Here is a 19,184-nt window from a genome sequence, read left to right as displayed (position 1 = left end):
GGTAGTAATGCTTATTTATTAACAATTATACAATATAAAAATAGTAAAGCTCTCATTACACATTTACACGAGACGACATGTTACATTGTAGCAGCTGATTATAACCTTATCATTGTGATTTATATATAATATATAAAATATAATGTCAAACAAGTTTGCTCATAATTCATCACACATCTGTAATACCACTTTTATCAGAGTCAATTATAAAGGGGTTAACACTGAAATTTTAACTATATATTCACAGCTGATCAAACACATTTAAAAACACCAGTGGGTGCCACCAAAAAGATACATGTATATGTGCAGCAGGCATTTTATCTTGTCATGGTTGTAAAGGCACAGGTGTGACTAACAATGAGGACAATGACTGTTCTGTTCAAGTGTCGAAGTATCTATGATGTCATGAAAGTACTTGTTACTCATTAAATAAATAGTAATTCATTATTCTGTGAAAATAATTCCTTCTATGATACAGGGCTATAAAGGACTGAAAAGTGTGTACACACCTAGAATTTCCTGAGAAGAGGTATTATCAAGTACAGCCTAACACAGATCAGGCTTTGTAAAAAGTAAAGTTAAAGCTGGGAGGAACTCTCACATTGTATCCCAGCTTACTCTTTTAATCCTGTACATGTGTAAATAGTGTTTTCTGATGAAAAACTCATCCTGGTTTGTTTTCTAAGTCTAATGTGAATGCTTCACTAAATCTGTGGCATGCTGCATTATAATAACATCATGAGACACCCACCCAGGTAATATTAGAATTCATATCAAAGCATCAGTATTTGTATCAGTCTTTTTTTAAAACCAGCTTAAACTACTCAAGGAGCCTTAAATAAGATATTTCTTCATAATTTTAAATATAAACAAAATGTCAACACCATTACTAGATACACTGAATTAAGTGCTGCAATAGCTGCTTACCCCCCCAACAAAAAAAGAACACTACTTAAGCTCCCACTATACAGAATTTGACATTGCAGCATCACTTATAAAATAAAAAAGGGTGAATGTTGTGCTGTAAGTTAAAAACAAGTACTTCATCTCTACTCTTTTAGTGATAATCTTCCTCTGAGGATCTCCGCTGACCCAGGATGTATGCTTCCTCATCTCTCTTCTGCCATCTGTAAATCAATAGGGCTGCTACTGCAGCTGCAAGTATCCCTCCTGTCACTCCTCCTGCAATAACTCCTGTAAACACAATTACTAAGTCAGAAACAGATTGTTGCACTTCAATTGAAGTCTGATCATCATACTGAAAAGTACCATGAACGACGTCTTTGTTCTCCAACAAACTCTTCTTGCTAGCCAAGATAATGTAGCTGTCTTCTGAGGGCAGCTGTGTTTCATCAGAGGTCATGAGAGGAGAACCCTGAGGACAAAAGTAGGAGTGTTCACTGGTATAACATCCTCCTGAATCATCAACCTCATAAGATGAAGAACAAGAGAAAACAAGTCATGAGACGTACATGTGAAGGATTCTTGCCACCATCATCTGTGTCTTCTGCTAAGGTTTGGGCATCTTCTGTATTGTCATTTTCACCTGGTAAGATTTAAACACAGAGAATGGAATAATAAATTTGCTGCACAAAGAGATGTGATGACAAACACTTTCTTTTTCATGATGTCAGCATTACCATTCTCTGACCAGTCCCCTGAACCAGAAGCAGAACTTTCCAGGTCATATCCTGATCCCTCCAGGTCTTCAGGAGAGCCAGGAAACTAAAGTCATGGAAGAAAATGGGACGAGGATATGTAAAGAGGCTGACTGAGAGCACACACACACAAAAAAAACATTTCCCGCCCTATTATCAGAAAACAGACGAGGTGGTGGCAGCATTTTATGGTACTTTCCAGAAGACGGCAATAAAGACATGATTCACATCCTAGATTCAAAGTCCCTCAATCTGAAAGGAACACTGTGGCTGACAAGAAAACAATGACTCAAGTGTTATCACCAATAAAGTTTAATGAGTAAAGAATACAGCTTGAATTAAAATGTAATTACCAAGCATGTTGTGTAAAGCCATAAAGGGAAGTGAGCACAGTCAGTCAGTTTAGTGTTGATAGTTTGAACGCAGCTATTTAAACTCAGCGTGGAGTCAAAAAGCTTTCATAGTCTAATGATCCGTATTCAAATAACCAAACTGAAAGTGTAATGTTACAACAATGCTGTTTACTCTCTAAGAGACTTGTAAATTTAGCACAGCATAAACTAAACTCAGAGATGAGGACTTGGTCTAAACATAGTACTTAAAACTGCTGTTCTTAGAAGAATTTAACCTCTGTGTTTGACTGTAACTTTGTAATTTGACTGTGCTGCTGTTTTTATTGGCCAAGACACTGGAAAAGAGATTTTTAATCTCAAGTTTTTTTTCTCCTGGTAACATAATGGTTAAATAAATGAAATGAAATAAAATAATGTTTAGAGCTTCAAAGCTTTTCGAAGATGATTGAATGCTCCAAAAACATAGAAAATCAAAATTTTTAAGTGGAGAATGGGTAATTATGAAAACTTTTATAGCTACTCCAAAAATACAACGGCCGCCAGTCCAAACACCATATTACTTATTTCAAGTTAAACACTGAATCTGAATTGGATTCTCACTCAGGCAATAATGGGTTGGGACCTAAAAGTGGGTCACAGAGCTATTTTAAACATGGGTGTCTGAAAAATCTGATCATGGTCATACATCCACTTATTTTAGTTTGCTCAGTTTTGCCGTGAAGGACATTTTGGTTGTTCTCTCAAGATCTTGACTTGTGTCTCGCTATCTTGGGATAACAAAGCTGGTCTCCCCATGATAATGTGCTGATTTCTCAAGATCTCTAAGAATAACGGAAACGTACGTTATCACGTGAAGCAGAGTGAGAACCGGTGTCCACAGCCAGCACTTTTGAGAGGGGCCTGGCTGCAGCTGGCAGACCACTACTGTGGGACACCACCTAAGAAGTGATGTAATTTGCCGGTACATTGTATCACCAGTTAAATAATTATTTTTTTACATTTCAAGCAGTATTAATTTTGTTGACTAAAACTATGACTAAAAATGTTATTTGACAGCCTTTTTTCCATGTGAAAAACTAGACTAAGACCTGCCAAAAATAGATATTTGATCATCAAGATGACTAAAACTCGACTAAAATGTAATTTAGTTTTTGTCTGACATTCAAAATCCGTCATGTCTGTCAAAATATAACGCACCTATAGCTAATCTGTCTCTCAACTGTAGAAAGCAGGGACCCCTTGGCAGGGTGCATAGGACACACTACGATGGTCTGGTACCAGATTCAGGCAAAATAATAAATGCTTGGACGAAAACTAGACTAAAATGATTTTTAGTTTTGTCAACTAAAACTAGACTAAACTATAAAGGGTAGAAATTACTAAAATGTGACTAAAACTAAAAGACATTTAATCTGAGGACTAAGACTGAGACTAAAATAAAAAAGCAACCCCAGTCTGCTGGTAATATCTTCTGCTCCTCGTCACCCTCTGAGATATCCCACCTCTCAAAACTATCACCATGACAGTCAGATTTTATGGGAACCTTAAACCCAGTAAAAAGTGGGTATTTAAGTTATAACTTAAGCCTGTGTTGGGACTATTTCAGCTGGTGCAACACCTTAAATGTTCGTAAACTCGAGCGTAAACTCTGCTGTAAGTTAGAACTTATGTTCAAACTAGGCTATGTTTGAACTTTCCCAAAGCTGGTGCAACCTATAGCAGAGGTTTAATCTGGAATGGAATTAGATTATGTATAGACCCATTTAATAAGCAGCTACATGAACAGTGGCTCACTAAAGCTAATGGAGCTACCCTAGCTACGTTATCTACATTATCAACATAGATAACGTAGCTATGTTAGCTTAGTGAACTTACATTTTTTTTTTGGTGAATAAAAAATGAGTTTATGAGATTTGCAAAACTGTAAAAAGTGTACAGTCTTTAGGCTTATGTAACGTCGCTTTCGTTCGCTTTAGCCTTAGCTGAATTAGTGTTTTTTAATGGAGGACGAGTTTTTTATCCTGTAAACAGACATTATTATTACAGGTTTCGTAATTAGGTTTTGCAGGTCAGGTTTCTGACTTATAACTTTTGGTATCCTAAGCCTAACCTTAAACCTTACCTTATCCCTAACCAAAAGTTTAATCCAATTTTTTTGAAAGTTTTAGTGCGTTTTTACATCCTGACAGAGATGCCGCCTGCAGTCTGCAGCCAGACTGTCTTGGCAGCACTCACAAATCCACATTCAGAGCACCTCTTTCACTGGTGTTTACTGGTGCTGTGAAGTTGCTTCTTTGATTATATCTGTAATGTTTTGGAATATCCATGTGCTTTATTTCCCATCATAAGGAAATATCACCATAAAAATATGAAAATACTGTAAAGGAATCTTGTCTTGATGAAAGCAGCAGCTGTAGACCTGGAAACTTTATGCTTGAAAAAGCAAATCAGATCTGCTTCTCTTCTGCCATTATCAGAAGTCTAGTCCAGTCTTGATTCTGATTGGCCAGTAGGGAGAGGTGACATTGCCTTGAGTGCTGAAGCTCCAAACGCAGCGAGCATGGTGACAAACACAGCTGATCCAGGCATTTCTGCACTCAGGACACTGTGTGTTGAAAATGTTGGGCTGCTTTGGTTTTGTATTGAAAATGAGCAATACCAGTGCAAAAACCAATGCTGTGAACAAATGTATGCAAATGATGCACTTTTTAAAAGTTCCATCTGAGGTCCAAACTACAACATTTTTCATTAAAGGGGACATATTATACAAAAAATCACTTTTTCTGGCTTTTCTAACAAAAAAAAAAATGCTTGATAGCTCAGTGGGTTATCCTGCTGACTATGGTCTGGGAGATTGATGGTTCAAATCCCAGTCAGGTCCAAACCTTTGGATAAGAGCGTCTGTAACATTGTAACATCAGGAGTGCCACATCCATTTCTTGAGGGGGTGTGGTCAGGGGCGGAGTCAGACAGCTAATTAGCATTTAAAGCCACAGAAACGGCTCGTTCTGAGAAGGGCTGAAACAGAGGGCTTTTTAGACATGCAAAAATCCAATACTAGAGTGTTTTTCAGCAACAAACTTCACAGGCATGTTTTGGGGACCTTTGAGACCAATATAAACTTGTCTTAAAAGGGTAAAATATGTTCCCTAAATTTGAGGTCTGTGTTGTCAGAATTCTCCAGATAATAGCAACATCGTCCTTTATCATTAACAGAAATATTAAAATGAACATAAGAACTGCTCAACTTCAACTACTGTAAATACTTCCCCCTTTCGTGATCATTATAGCTGCTAATGTTGATATAAGAATGATGAATTTACTATTATACATTGCTGTTCCTGTTTAAACCACACATATAAGGCCCTTTTCCACCAGCCCGTCTTAGTCCTACTCTACTCGACTCGACTCTACTCGGTTTGTGTTGCGTTTCCACAGGCGTGGTACCTCATACCAGATACTATTTTTTAGTACCTGCTCTGCTCTGGTTCCAAGCGAGCTGAGCCGATACTAAAAGGTGACATCGACCAACTGCCGGCCACCAATTGGTCAGAGAATGTCGTCACCGAAGAGTCATGAGCTCAACACCCGACACAGGAATCAAACCCGCCATTTTTAGAAAACGACAACAGGACTATACAGCTTTGTCTGCACGTAAAGTACTAGGGCTGGTGTAGAGTCGAGTAGGGCTGGATCTGTGTAGTGAAATAAGCGCCAATACTGTTACCAGTATTGTGCTCATGCACGCTCTGCTGCTCTGGACCTGCTAGACAACAACTGCTTCAACTACCACCATCAGACTTCTATTAACACAATTAAAATGTTAATCCAAAAAGAGCTATTATTAACATTTTTACGGGTATTGTAGCCTTTAAAATGAGAATAAGTTTAAGATGGATGGCCAGGACAGCCATACATTTATCTTATCCACTATTGTTGCTTCGTTTGCCCATCTCGCTCTCTTCCTGCATCTTCCTCTCTCCCCTAAAACACCCGACACAGCTTCAACACATGGCTGTCAGTCCAGATATCCTATTTATTGTTGTTCTAAATCTCCCTCTGTCTTTTTCTCCCTCTTTCCCTTTTCAATCCCAGCACAGCCTCAGCATGGATGTTCAACATGAGTCTGCTCGAGGTTTCTGCCTGTTAAAGGGAAGCTCTCTCCCGGCCACTGTAGCTTTACCAATTGTTACTTAGTGGTAAGTTTGTTGTCTTTGTAAATAATGCATTAAAGAGTACAGCATAGACGTGCCCTATTTGGAAAGTGTCTTCACACAACATTTGCTATGAATCAGGACTACATAAAAAAGCCTGATTGGCAGTTCTCTATTATTATTTACTCTTGATGAGATGAGAAATAGTAGTAGTGAAGAACTGACATTTTTAAAGATTTATTTTTGGGCCTTTTCATACCTTTATTTGGGCCACAGGCCAGATTTGAACCCGGGCCGCCCGTGTATATGGGTAGCGCCTGAAACCACTCGACCATCTGCACTCCAGAACTGACATTTTTAATTCGTTCGTAATATCGTCACTATTATATCTGTGTCAGTAAAATATATTGTTTCAGTATACTAAATTGAACAAAATAAGAAAATAAGTAGCCTTTATGAATAATTAACAATACAATAATGACATTTAATAACATATAGCTTGTAGTACTGTGGGAATGAGGCCTTCCAACGTAACCAAAAAGTCAACTAGCAGTACTAGAATGCGGAATAGAGTTTCGTCTACTCTGCATACCACCCTATGTTATAAGCTTCAAAGGGTAATAGTAATAGGCATTTTCTGCAGCTAAAAACTAGAAGAGGCATCTTTTATGGTTGCATCATTAAATATTCTTGATATAAACAAAGATAATTTTTTTCTTGAAAAATATTCTCTCAATTTTAATCCAAAAACAAGCTGTTTTTAAGGAAAAAGGTGCATAGTCCAAATGTAGGACATGATGGTAGCGCTTTATTTAGATGTCCCTAATTGCTGAGTAACTTTGCAGTAGTAAGTGAAATTATCCAGTAATATCTCAAGAACAAGATGGTCATTGCATATTAATGAGTTGGCTTAATTTACCTTGTATGAACGTACTGATTATCAAGTAATTCCTCATAACATTGTGGCAACTCTTTGGTAAATAGGTGGTATTTTACTCCAATCCTCTAAACCTAACCGTCATAAAAGTGTGGCAATTCAGTGGAAATTAGGTGGTATTTCACCTTTACCCTCTAGCTCTTACCCTAACCCTAACCCTCATGATATTGTGTCCATGCTCTGATAATTAGATGACTTTTTACTCTAATCCTCTAACCCTAAAATAATTGTGGCAACTCTTCTCTAGTAATTAGGTGGTATTTTACCCTAACTCTAACCCTCTAACTCTGCTCTCTGCAATGCTCTAATAATTTGATAGTTTTTACCCTAATCTTAACCCTCATATAATTGTGGCAATTCTCTGGTAAATAGGTGTTTTTACACTAACCATCTAACCCTAACCCGTGTTTCACTGTGGCAGTTCTCTGGTAATTAGGCGGGATTTTACACCAATCTCAATCCTAACCATCTAACCCTAACCCTTGTAATATTGCGGCAATTCTCTGGTAATTATGTGGTAGTAATTTCTTATAAATAAGATGACCATTTTCTATGTTAGCTGCTTGATAATTCCCAGGTATTTTTTGTTTTGGCCCACTTAATTAAATTAAGTCCTTACTACCTAATGCCTTATTACCAGAGAATTACCACAATATTACACGGAATTACTTGATGATTGATGCACTTTTACTAGGTAAATACTCACCCTTAAAAAGTTATTACTAACCCCTAACCCTCAGCCCTTAAAGTTACTTGAAAATGATCCACTTAGGACTAATTTTAATTTTGTGGGCAAGACAATGAACATACGTGAGAATCATGAAGCAACATGTATAGAAAATTGTCATCTTCTTTCCTAAGAAAGTACTTTGTAAAATACTTCCATTACCAGAGACTGTCCACAATAGTATGAGGGTTATGGCAAGGGTAAGAGGGTTAAGGTTAAATACCACCAGAGAACTGCCAGAAAATTATGATGAATTTATACATTATTAATATTAATAGGTACATATTTTTGAGAAATTTCCAGATAATTACCATTAATAACTACAAAATTACAAGGTGATTAAGACCCACTAAGCGTTACCCAAATATGTATTCATCTGCCAAAAAAAAAAAAAAAAAAAATTGATTATTTACATCATTATTTCTCTGCCTTTACACATTTTCTTCCCTGACATTAAGTTCATACGACGGAAAATAAACCATGTCACACAAATCACTGAGTACCTGATAAATAATATAAGTTAAACTAAGTAAAGCTTCTAAATTAAAACACAACTCAAGTCTCTTTTTTAAAGGAAACTCTGTTAAAATGAGCACACCTTGATTTGTCGTACAGTACAGCAACAACCTTTGCTAACTTCAGGAAGTGAGAAAGATGAGCACGAGATTAGCTGTCAGAAGTTTACCAAACCAGGCTTAACAGACTGAAAATGACTTACCGACGTTTTCACTGGACATTTCAACACCAAAACTGTAAAAATGGAGACCGTCAGGAATATCCTCATGTTTCGGTTTATTTGGTATCAGAATTATGTTGTTCTCTTCCTCCTCTGAGATCGGCAGGTGTTTTCATTGAACCTCGATGCTCTACCGGCAGACAAGCCACGCCCACCAATAAAACACGAACACAACATGGACTTTAGATAATTACAAAGTTTAAAGAGAGCCACTAGAATACTTTTATAGCCAACTGAAACATCTTTCAATAAATACTCTTGCGTCATAAATCACTATAGACTTGTGATTATAGAAACTAAAAGTGCTGTACTATGGAGCTTACAGCTGTAGAGATACTGCATCACTGTGAAGACTGTCATTAGTCTACATGTTCAGCTGAAGGAATCTGCATAGCAAAGACTCAAAAGGCAATGGTTGATCTCTCAGCTTTAAGCAAGGCCGCTCATGAGGGGGGATAAAGAGGAGAGCTTTCCTGATAAACTGGGGCCCATAGAGGTCAGCAAAATCAGGGTCCATCATAAAGTTAATCTGTGATAACTTATCAAAGCTGCAAAATGAATTTGATTAATTTATGCTATATAAACATTACATTTTTATAAATGTAACACCCTTTTCTTAAAAGAGAATTACTTTTTATTGGTGATGTTAACAGTGTGGATGGGCACACTGAACTAAACCATTAGGACAGTGGAGTAAGACTTCATAGCCAAGCCAAGCCAAAACAGCTTCAAAAATCAGGATGCCAGAATGTAGCCCTGAAAAACAGTTTTTGAAAACAGAAAATTGTAATAGAAAATAATTACATAATTGTAGCAAGGGGTAAAAAAAATGGGTGAAAGCAGCTAAATTAGGTTGAAACTGGCAAAAGGCGGTAGCAAACATGATTGGAAAAAGTAGCAAAAATGGGAAAAAGCAGCAAAGATGGGTTAAAAGTGGTAAAAAAGTGTTCAAAATAAGGCAAAGATGTGATGTAAGTGCCATAGTGGCAAAAATGGAGAAAAAGAGGCAGAAAGGGCATAAAGTGGCAAAACGGATAAAAGGCAAATAATGGCAAAATCGGTCTAAAGTGGTAAAAAAAAAAAAAAAAAGTGGCAAATCAATGGTATAAATGGGCATAAAGTGGTAAAAAAGGGGGTGGAAAACAACAAAAACAGATTAAATGTGGCAAAAAAAGGCAAAAACTGCAAACATGGGTTTAAAATGGTTACAAAAATAAGCAAAATGGCTGAAAGGCAAAAATAGGCAAGAATGGGCAAAATGGGAGGGAAATGCCTAAAATTGTCAAAGATGCAGAATTGGGCATAGAGTGGCAAAAATGGTTAAAAAAGGCAAATGAAGTCCATAAAAGGTCTAAAGTGGTAAGATAAAAGAGGCAAAACTGGCATAAATGAGCGTAAATTGTCAATTAAGGGGAAAAAAAGCAAAAAGAGGTTAAAACTGGCAAAACAGTGGCAAAAAAATGGCAAAAATTGGTTTAAAATGTTTGAAGATGGCAAAACAGTGGAAACAATTGGATATACAGTGGCAAAAAATAGCAACAAGAGCAAAAGACTGGCAAAAATGGGATGAAAGTCAAAAAGAAGAGGTTTAAAAAGGTGAAAAACAGCAAAAATGGATTCAAAGTGGCAAAAATAGAGAATATGGCAATAATGAGTTAAAAGTGGCAAAAGTGGACCAGGTAGCAAAAATGAGAAGTAAGTGACTAAAGAAAGCACCAAATAGCAAAAATAGTTTTAAAATGATAAAAAGAAGCAGCGGACATAGGTGGAAAAATGTGATGATAGGGGTTAAAAAGTAACATGAATGAATAATTCTAGGTCCTAGTCATACTTTGACACCCTTTTCAGTGCTACTGATCCAACACACATGCACTGACATCATCACTAAATAACAACTGGGTATAGGGTATTAGTGCTGACTATGTTTTTATGAAATATTTTCGGTTGAATGAAATGTCTTAGCTGCTGACCTTCAGTTCCACTGTAGTCATACATGTAAGAGAAGAGATTTAATATTTGTTCCTCTTTCAGTTGCATGGATGTTAATCCTGAATCCTGCAACAGTGTGCCACTGCAGTCCGTTATCACATACCCAGTAAAGCTTTATATATACACACATAGCAGTTTTTAACAGAGTATCTGAGCCAGTCTACTGAGCCTTTCAAAGGCCCAGCCATTGTTATGGGTGAGCGTGCCTTTGACTAAGACATGGATGTCATGAATGGATTTGCGTTTGTTTGTTCTTGTGCTTTGCTAACATTGAGCTTAACTTTAAACACACTGATGCTTTTACATAAATCAATCATGAATACATATGTTCCTATTCAAGTTATTTTAAGTTTGAAGTTGAGGTTTAGTTACATTGTATGCACGTTGCATTAATTTTTCTTACATTGTTTCTAATCAAATTTTATAAATATACCTTAAAACAAATCATATGTTGAGTATCCGTTACATCGTCTTTGGCACAGATTATAAGGACTAATAAAGGCTTCCAAATATTTACTAAACACATTTGAAAAATCAAAGAAATGTGAGAGAAACCAGGACAAAACAGGTCAAATGTTAGAAGAACAGTTTAATCATACATAGTCACAATTCTGCTTCCAAAAATGAGTTTGTTTTCTTCATCTAACATCTGGAAATGTACATAAGGCCACCTGAAAATGTACATGACTTTGACAGTGTGACAAAACTCATATGTTCATATTTATATAATTGACAATATTTTACATTGCTTTTGCTTACAAGGTAGTAGCTGTTCCAAAATACAGCACTCTTCTGTACAAAAATAATTCTTGTCGTATCCTGTGAAGTTTCCATGGTAGCAGAGAGGACTAAATGCAGCCTCAGTTTGTAGTACAGAGTGTTTGTTTTTCTTCTTTTTAAAGTGTCACACATTAGAAAGACTATCAACAGTAGATGTTACAGCTCCAGTACAAATAGAGGCTGGCCTTTCCCAAAAGCGGATTAAAAACAAAAGAAAAACATGCCAGATTGTGAAGCCATAGTCTTCTTTTCTTTAAAATAACACTTGATCAAATAAAACTGTATACATTATGTTCAAGGGGGAAAGGAGTGATGAATATACACACATCAAAATGCACATTTTTGCCTTTTTCTCCCCAAAAAAGTGTAAAAGACATCCCATTTACAGCATAAACGTTTACAAATGTACAACTGTACAGACGAAATAAAAGCATCACTACAAATTTAGAGCAAGGCCTGTCAAACACCACGACTAGACATATTTTTTTTCAATTTAAACTAATAATCTTACACTTATTAACTGCACATATACTACATGTATTCTACAATTATTCATATGAAGCAAAGAAGCCATCACTACGAGCATTACAGGTGAATTGTATAACTTTCGATGGCCCCACCGGCCTCCACCTTTGCACTTGCATACCCAACCAAATGAAAAATAAAATTAAAAAAACAGAAACAGAGCCATTAAAAAGGTTCCTCCTGAATCCCTTTCTCTAATTTACCCCACTACTTCTAGTTCACGTCACCTCAGATGTACAAAGCTGGGATACGCTCCACGTCACAACATTTTTCCTACCATACTCTGACCATCAGGCGGTGGGGGTCCCATCACTGCTGCAAGCCCCCGACCCAAAAAAGCAACGATTTACTCATACATAAAGATGCTATACATCGCTAAACTACTTCTACGCAAGAGATGATTATTCAGTACATAAAGATACCGTTTTCTAGGGCAGTGTTCATCTCAAACTACAAGACAGATAAGATGTTACACAAAACATGATAAAGAAAAGAATCATTCCAAGGATTAAAACCTGTCACAGCATGCCAACACGTAGCCCACTCCCACCCAGCTACCCCCACAAAAAAAGCCCCCCGCACTACTCATTTCATGTTAAGATTAAACCAGGTTCCACGCCCGCTGTACAACCAAACCTCATGCCCCGCTTATATAAGTTAATAGATCTTTTCTAAAACGTTGCATAAACCCCGAGTGATCGCCTGCATGAGGGAAAAAGACGGCTCAAAGTCGGGGCTCATTGAATGCAGCAGCTCAGATTGGAAATATTCAGTACCGAAAGCTGCTGAGTAAACACGGGCCCACGCTTCAGCCTGGAAAAGGAGGCAAGAAAAAGCCACCAACGGAAACACACGACCCCTGACTAAAGCACCAATCCCCAAAGCTGAGCTCACAAAGCGGTCTTCAAGACCTTTGGGTGACTGTGGCACCAACACATAGTAGTCACCTGTGGATGGAGGGGTTTAAATCCATCCTGAATATGTAATTCATGATAATAAATCCATCAGCTGCTTTGGCATGGGAAAACTTGACTGTGCATGGGATAATATACAAATATTATATTCAATTGCCTTGACTTGTGTTAGAACAGCTGACTTGATAAGTCTAGTTACAAAAAAACAAATGGAATTGTTGTTTTCTCTTAAAAGTTTCACTCCATTTAGCCTTATAAAATCACTTGCTGGTGTTAATTGTAGGAATTGTAAATTTCAGCAAATGTGTAATAAGTTTTGTTTTTCTACAGAGAATTTACAAGGTATAAAACTAAATGTACAAGATACTATGAAAACCAGTCAAATACATCAATTACATCATTAACAATGGGCTTGTGCTTTACCCAGAAAAAAAAAAAAAGTCACCCTGCTGACTATGCGTCCCCCAAGGGCCGCTCTGTGGTGGCCTTGAGTGGGGCGGCAGAGTGGCAGGGCTTAGTTGTCACAGCGTTCTTAGGTGAAGTTGACTTGTCTTTTTGAGTTTTTTTTTTTCTTTTTGGTAATTCCTCCCTCTAGAAAAGGGGGCGACAGAGGACTTCAAAGGCTAACCCCTATGGCTAAGGAGCATCTCTCACAGATCATTGGGGAGGAGGGTTTGGGGCTCCTTCTCTTCTTCAGGGGACCCAGAGTGTCGACTACATGAGGCCATTTGTAGGGCCTCCGATGGGACCCAGTTCAGAACCGCTCTTCATGTAATACTTTTCTAGCTTGGCCAGAATGTGCTTCCCGTAGGTGTACTTGCGTAAAGTGGCGATGTGAGGCCGGATCTGGGAAGAGAGGACAGAGGTCAGAAAATACCAAAAGGCTGAATGACTAAACAAGAAAAATGGCTGAGAAAATCAATACAATAAATAAAATGTAATCCCAAAGAATCAGAACTCTTATCTAAAAACGCCCTGTTTGTTCCTTCTGAGTAAAAGAAAAATAAAAAGTGAAATAATCAGCATGTTTAAGCTCTTGAAAAAAAAAAGGTTATTTAAACTTTTAAAAGTCTACTTTCCCAAGTCAAGTCACAGTAATGACTAAATGAAGAGAAGCAAGAAAAAATGGTTAAGAATAAATAAATTTCAATCACGTTTCATATTTAAGTAATTTAGGAAAGTCTTAAAAGTTTGTGCCCACTAAAGCCAGGCCTACACTCTGATTTCAGTTATTTACATGGCATGACAAAAGCTCATGGTTTATGTGCTCAAACTGTACAATCCATGCAGAGTGCTTCCCTGGTAATCAGCGTATACACAGAGAATCTGACATTGAATACAATACTGTAAGACCTTTTTCCAAGACCATCTCAGCATATATCAAGACCACACCAAATATTCAATTTCTTACCACTTACACTGGTAACACAGTTATGTGCATGTTAACATGCATGCTAACAGCTAAATAATAAAAATATTCCCTGACAGAAGAGGGAATTCCTTCTCTTTTTAGTGATCTGGATCATTTGGCTCAGTTCAGTTCTAAGAGCCAGAACAGCTCTTCTTCTGGTCCCCTTGTAGCTTTTGCAGACAATATGCAAGATAAGAAACCCAAACCATCTTTTTCGCTGATTAAAACATTATTAGGCGAAACAATATTTGGTAAAAGAAAAACTGATGCTGTACCACCAAGCAGGAGGTGTGCCTTTGGTATAGCAGTGCGTAGTAAAAATTAACCTTTTTTATTCTGAGACATGTTCCTGACACATGTTTGCAAAGGCGCATCATTTCTGTCAGCTGATGTACAATTCTTGTTTAAACTTTTATGATATGAAGGGAAGGCGGATCATGGTGACTTGGACTCTGACTGACAGTTTACAAATGTAAAGGTGCCCTGACTTTTGGGAAGTGGCTTGTATCTTTTCACTCACTGCATGAGTATGTAAAGTTGTACAACCTAAACATCAAACATGTTAGAAAGTCATCCGACTACTTGGTAACAGCTGATCAGGCCGTGGTTAGCTGTTGTGCCCCCCCCCCCGTACACTGCATGTTGAACAACACAATCAAGCCTGAGTGCGTGATCAGGTGTAAAACTCAGTCATGTCAGAGTCACCTTGTAATCACACAGAGTCAACTGGCAGTATCTGTTTTTGCATTATAGCACCAGGTATGGGTTTTCTAGGCTCAGCATCTTCAGTGGAAAATTGACAATCTCACTTTTTCCTCCCCACTTAATCAAATTCAAGTCAATTAAAATTACACAGAAAAAAGCGTCAATTTTGTTGATTGAAACTATGACTAAAAGTGTTCGTCAGCTACCTTTTTTCCATGAGAAGATGGCACAAATATTAGCAAAAAATAGATCATTGGTGATTAAAAACTCTTGTTGAACTGTTGGACGTTCAAAATCCATGATAATTCTCTACTTTGTACATGAGGTATGTCAGTATTTTCTTCAGTATAGACTTAAGTAATAATGCATTGATAGCATTATTTTGAGCATTAGTTTTCTACATTTACATTCATTTGCTACATACATTTATATCCAGCTAAAAGACAACACATGCACTGACTAAGACTAGAGACTAAAATGTAAGAACTTCTTATTGACTGAAATTGGTTAAACTAGACTAAAAGAATAAAGGTTAAATATGACAAAAACGTGATGGATTTAAAGACTCAGAATTAGATTGAATTTAAAATAACTGCCAAAATAACAAGCTATGACATTTGTTTGCCTTGCACTGAACTCACAAATATAAAATAAGTATGTATATATAAATATATATGTATAGATTTTGTCATCCAACATTACCCCTAATGCCAGGACACAATCTATTTTCACATTCTTCATGTTCTCTTTTAAAACTTTCCCTGACTAAAAGCAAAAACTTCACAGAGAAATGTTAAACAGCCTTAATGGTCACTACAGAGCAAACCTAAGTATGGCAACTGTTGTAACCTGGCAACAGTAAGTGCTAATAAGAAGTGCTGTGAAAATGAAGTAGTGCCATTAGTGGGCCCCACTGACTCAGTGACTTTAAAGGCACAATAATCAATCTATCTCTGGCCTGTTTTCATTGATAAACTAGGTAGGATAATATTCAACAACATCTCAGTGTAGTCATTGAACCTTCTAAAGATATTCAAGATAGTTATAGTTAAAGTCAGTTTATTCTAGATGCTTTATCTGATGTGCATATAAACACACTGACTCTTATTTGTTGTCTCAGTAGTTTTGTAACTGACCCACCTTGTGCATGATAATTTTGCGCTGAGCAGGTTCTGCCATGTCGATCATTCTTTGGACGACGTAGTTGGCGTACTGGTCCTTCATCATGGTGTAGAGGGCGCTGTGAGGCCCGTCCTTCTGACAGCACACTTCATCTATGAGCAGAGCTCTCTCTGCACGGGAGGAGTGGATCACACACTTCTCCACGACATTACTGAAGGGACACAGAGAGACACGAACAGATCAATAACAGAAGATGAAGGAGGTACAGCACTGACTTACCATGGGGGATTCTTTATTTTGATAAGCTTCTGCCCATTTCCATGCTGTAGTTGTGAGACATTATTTTAGAAAAGTTGCTTTGGAATCTCTTCATGTGGCACCTGCTGCTTTACAACTCAGCACCCTATCTACTGTAGAATCTGGATCACATGTCACACAGGTATAAAAGAATCCAGTCCATTTTTAGGCGACTCACAGAGGAGGAAAAAAAGCCTCAATTGTCTTACAGACAAGGCCATTTGTACCATGTCTGGGCACGTTTGAGCCTAAAGTCCAGTACGTTCATTCTGTGCTTGGGCGCAGCAAGCTTCACGGCCTCGGCACGGAAGGACAAGGTGGGCTTAGACATGGCAAGAATACAAATAAGGGAGCCATAGCGCAAGGATATGATGTGGAGTAATAACAAAAGCACCCACTTCAGAGCACACAGAGCACACCGTGCAGCAGCTGCATACTCAGCAGACACACTGTCCTAAGAGACAGGCTGATAGAGATGGTAGGATTTTTCTAGAGAGATTGAGAGAGAATTACATATTGTGTCTCGTTGTTTTTCAACTACTTCCAAAGATTTTATCAGAGCTGAAGAATTTAACAAACTTCACACAGCTCCACTACAACCTCTTTCTGATGGATCCCAGTCCAGTCCATATTTCCTGTAATGTTGGTTGTCACAGAGCTGCTTTTTGTGTCTAAACAGGCAAACAGCTAAAAATAACTGCTGTAAATGGTGCTGCACAGTCAGTAAGTGATTAGCACTGTTGCCTCACAGGTTCTTTGTTCAAACCCCAGTTAAGGCCTTTCTGTGATGAGTATGCATGCTAAACCCCTTGCATGGGTGGGTTCTCTCCAGGTACTCCAGCTTCCTCCCACAGAATAAAAACATGCTTGTTTGGTTAATTGGCGACTCTGAATTGACTGTAGGTGTATGTGTGCCTGGTTCCTTGTCTCAACATGTCTGTTCTGTGATTGATTGGCAACCAGTCCAGGGTGTACCCTCCTCTCACCCCAAAAGTGATCAGCGGTGTGGAAAATGGATAGATAGCAGCTGTTAATCCATAACCTTGCAAAGCCAATGGACTGGCCAGATTTCATATCCATCTTGCAAAGCTTCAATCTGAGAGAGGATGGACCATTTAGTTTCATTTGAGGTGAATGAAGTGGTATCTACAGGTGTGATTTGGTAACCAGTGGTAACCACTAGGATAAGCTCGGATGCAGCTGTAGTGCAGCTGCAGTTTTTACTCAGAACTGGACTACATTTCCTCTTAACATAAGAACAGCAAATGTCGCACCTAAAGCTTCTCTTTGTGGGATAGATGTTCATGCTTTTCTACCAACCAACCGTGGCATGAGTTTGTTTCACCAACTGTATCCAGTAATAGCTGGCCTAGGATAAGACACTGTGTCAAGTTCCCTCCAGAGATGCATATGCCCACTACTTCATATGTTTCATTGCTCTGATTGACCTGTAATGACTGGGAAGGCAGAACATGTCCGTCTGTGCCAAACAAAGACTACGGATGAATGAGAAGGATATCCCAAGCAACCGATATGTGAAACATTCTACCTGGCGTGTCAGGTTAGTTCATTCAGAAACAGCACAAGCAGCTCAAGTGTACGCAAAATATAGCCAAGCATTTACATTATGTGATAACTGAAGCATACAACCTAAACCAGTGGTTCCCAACCTTTTATCCTTAAATTCCTGAGTTTCTACTGTCAAAATTTAAAACTTTTAATCTTGAAAATTTCATGTTTTTTCTTGTAAATTTCTGATTTTTTAAACTCTAAAATTTGGAGTTTGTTTGCTTATAAATGTATGACTTCATGATCTCAAAAAAGTTTGATTTCCTCCCACAATTTTGCCTTTTATGCAAAAAAAAACAGTTTCTTTTTTTTATTTACTTTGCCCTAATATGCAGTCTTACATTAGGTTTCTAATCATGATTTTAAAAAATATATGCATGCAGGGTCCCACACCCCTCTGAGAAGCACTGCCCTAAACCTAGAGCTGCTAAAATTAATTTCAAGGTACTTAATAGTCAGATGGCAGAAATTTTCTCCACTCATTGAAAACTTAAGTGTAATGGATCAAAGAGAAGCTACAGCTGAAACCAAACAGCTGATAAATCTTCTGCTCTCCATCATCCTCTGAGACTTTACACTTACTAGAAGGTAGGCATAAGAACAAAGTTATAACTTAAGCCTGCTTTTGATAGATTGCTATTTTGTTAATCCCAAGGGAAATTAAGCATCTACTGACATGAGACAGAAGACATTTTATACATTTAGAAAAAAACTAACCTTGCAAATTTGTGCTGGCTGAGGACGAGAACTTTCCCACGAACTTCTGCAACAATCTTGCTCTTATCCTCTGGTCTGCCGTGCTCCAGAACATGCTGAATGACGTAGTTACCATATTGATCCTGCAGGGGGCAGTGCAAGTGTGAACTCAGGGGAAATAACTTGTGTTTCTTTTTTTAAATAAATAATTAATAATCACAAAGAGTCCGTGCGACACCCTTTTACTCTGATTGATACTCATGCACTAATTTTCAGCACTGGTTTTAATTGGAGTGAGAGAATCATGCATATTCTACATAGATAGATAGATAGATGAATGAGTGACACCCCCGTTTGAAGTCTTTGAATGAACCCTTACGTCATCACTGTAGAAGGTCAGACAAAAGAGATGCTGCTGGTGGCAGGACCAGTAGCATCTTTGCCCCTTCAGAAATGGGTGATAGACAGTTATGGGTGTAATTTTAGAGAGACAAGATGGAGCAACACATAACACCACTCTGGCAGGATGTTATTGTTGAGGCTATTGTTGAGGAAATGGGATCTCCATCTTTAATTTGGAATTATTTGCCTTTAAAACCATTCCTTTCAAT

The 19,184-nt window shown here is 37.8% G+C and overlaps 2 protein-coding genes across 7 annotated transcripts in view; both read right to left on the bottom strand.

The window, feature by feature from the left end:
- Positions 1 to 5: 5 nt before the first annotated feature.
- LOC121521701 (syndecan-2-like) lies at positions 6 to 8,686 on the bottom strand. Its single transcript, XM_041805846.1, has 5 exons — positions 8,548 to 8,686; positions 1,641 to 1,725; positions 1,473 to 1,546; positions 1,270 to 1,375; positions 6 to 1,194 (listed from the first exon to the last, which is right to left on the bottom strand). Exons 1-5 carry the CDS (start codon positions 8,611 to 8,613, stop codon positions 1,058 to 1,060), a joined length of 468 nt encoding a protein of 155 aa, XP_041661780.1. The 5' UTR covers positions 8,614 to 8,686; the 3' UTR covers positions 6 to 1,057.
- Positions 8,687 to 11,128: 2,442 nt separating this feature from the next.
- Positions 11,129 to 19,184, bottom strand: part of pum2 (pumilio RNA-binding family member 2) — a 28,866-nt gene continuing 20,810 nt past the window's right edge. For all 6 annotated transcript variants that reach the window (XM_041804880.1, XM_041804883.1, XM_041804882.1 and 3 more), the window contains 3 exons: positions 18,595 to 18,716; positions 16,030 to 16,222; positions 11,129 to 13,619 (listed from right to left, as the gene is read on the bottom strand). In XM_041804880.1, coding sequence (XP_041660814.1) covers positions 13,488 to 13,619; positions 16,030 to 16,222; positions 18,595 to 18,716 — 447 coding nt within the window. In that variant the 3' untranslated portion in view covers positions 11,129 to 13,487. The remainder of the gene's footprint in view (positions 13,620 to 16,029; positions 16,223 to 18,594; positions 18,717 to 19,184) is intronic.

The sequence above is a fragment of the Cheilinus undulatus genome, linkage group 14 (genome assembly GCF_018320785.1).
Source record: "Cheilinus undulatus linkage group 14, ASM1832078v1, whole genome shotgun sequence".
In the NCBI taxonomy this organism is placed as follows: domain Eukaryota; kingdom Metazoa; phylum Chordata; class Actinopteri; order Labriformes; family Labridae; genus Cheilinus; species Cheilinus undulatus.
Note: the sequence above shows the minus strand (reverse complement) of the source record. Positions and strands in the feature narration are given on the sequence as shown.

What these genes read in the sequence shown, in the direction of transcription:
- LOC121521701 (XM_041805846.1), bottom strand. Translation starts at nt 8,613, where the DNA reads ATGAGGATATTCCTGACGGTCTCCATTTTTACAGTTTTGGTGTTGAAA. An exon ending in GTGGCAAGAATCCTTCACAT is followed by an intron (nt 1,376 to 1,472) that starts GTACGTCTCATG and finishes TTTTGTCCTCAG; the next exon opens with GGTTCTCCTCTCATGACCTC. An exon ending in GAACAAAGACGTCGTTCATG is followed by an intron (nt 1,195 to 1,269) that starts GTACTTTTCAGT and finishes TTGTGTTTACAG; the next exon opens with GAGTTATTGCAGGAGGAGTG.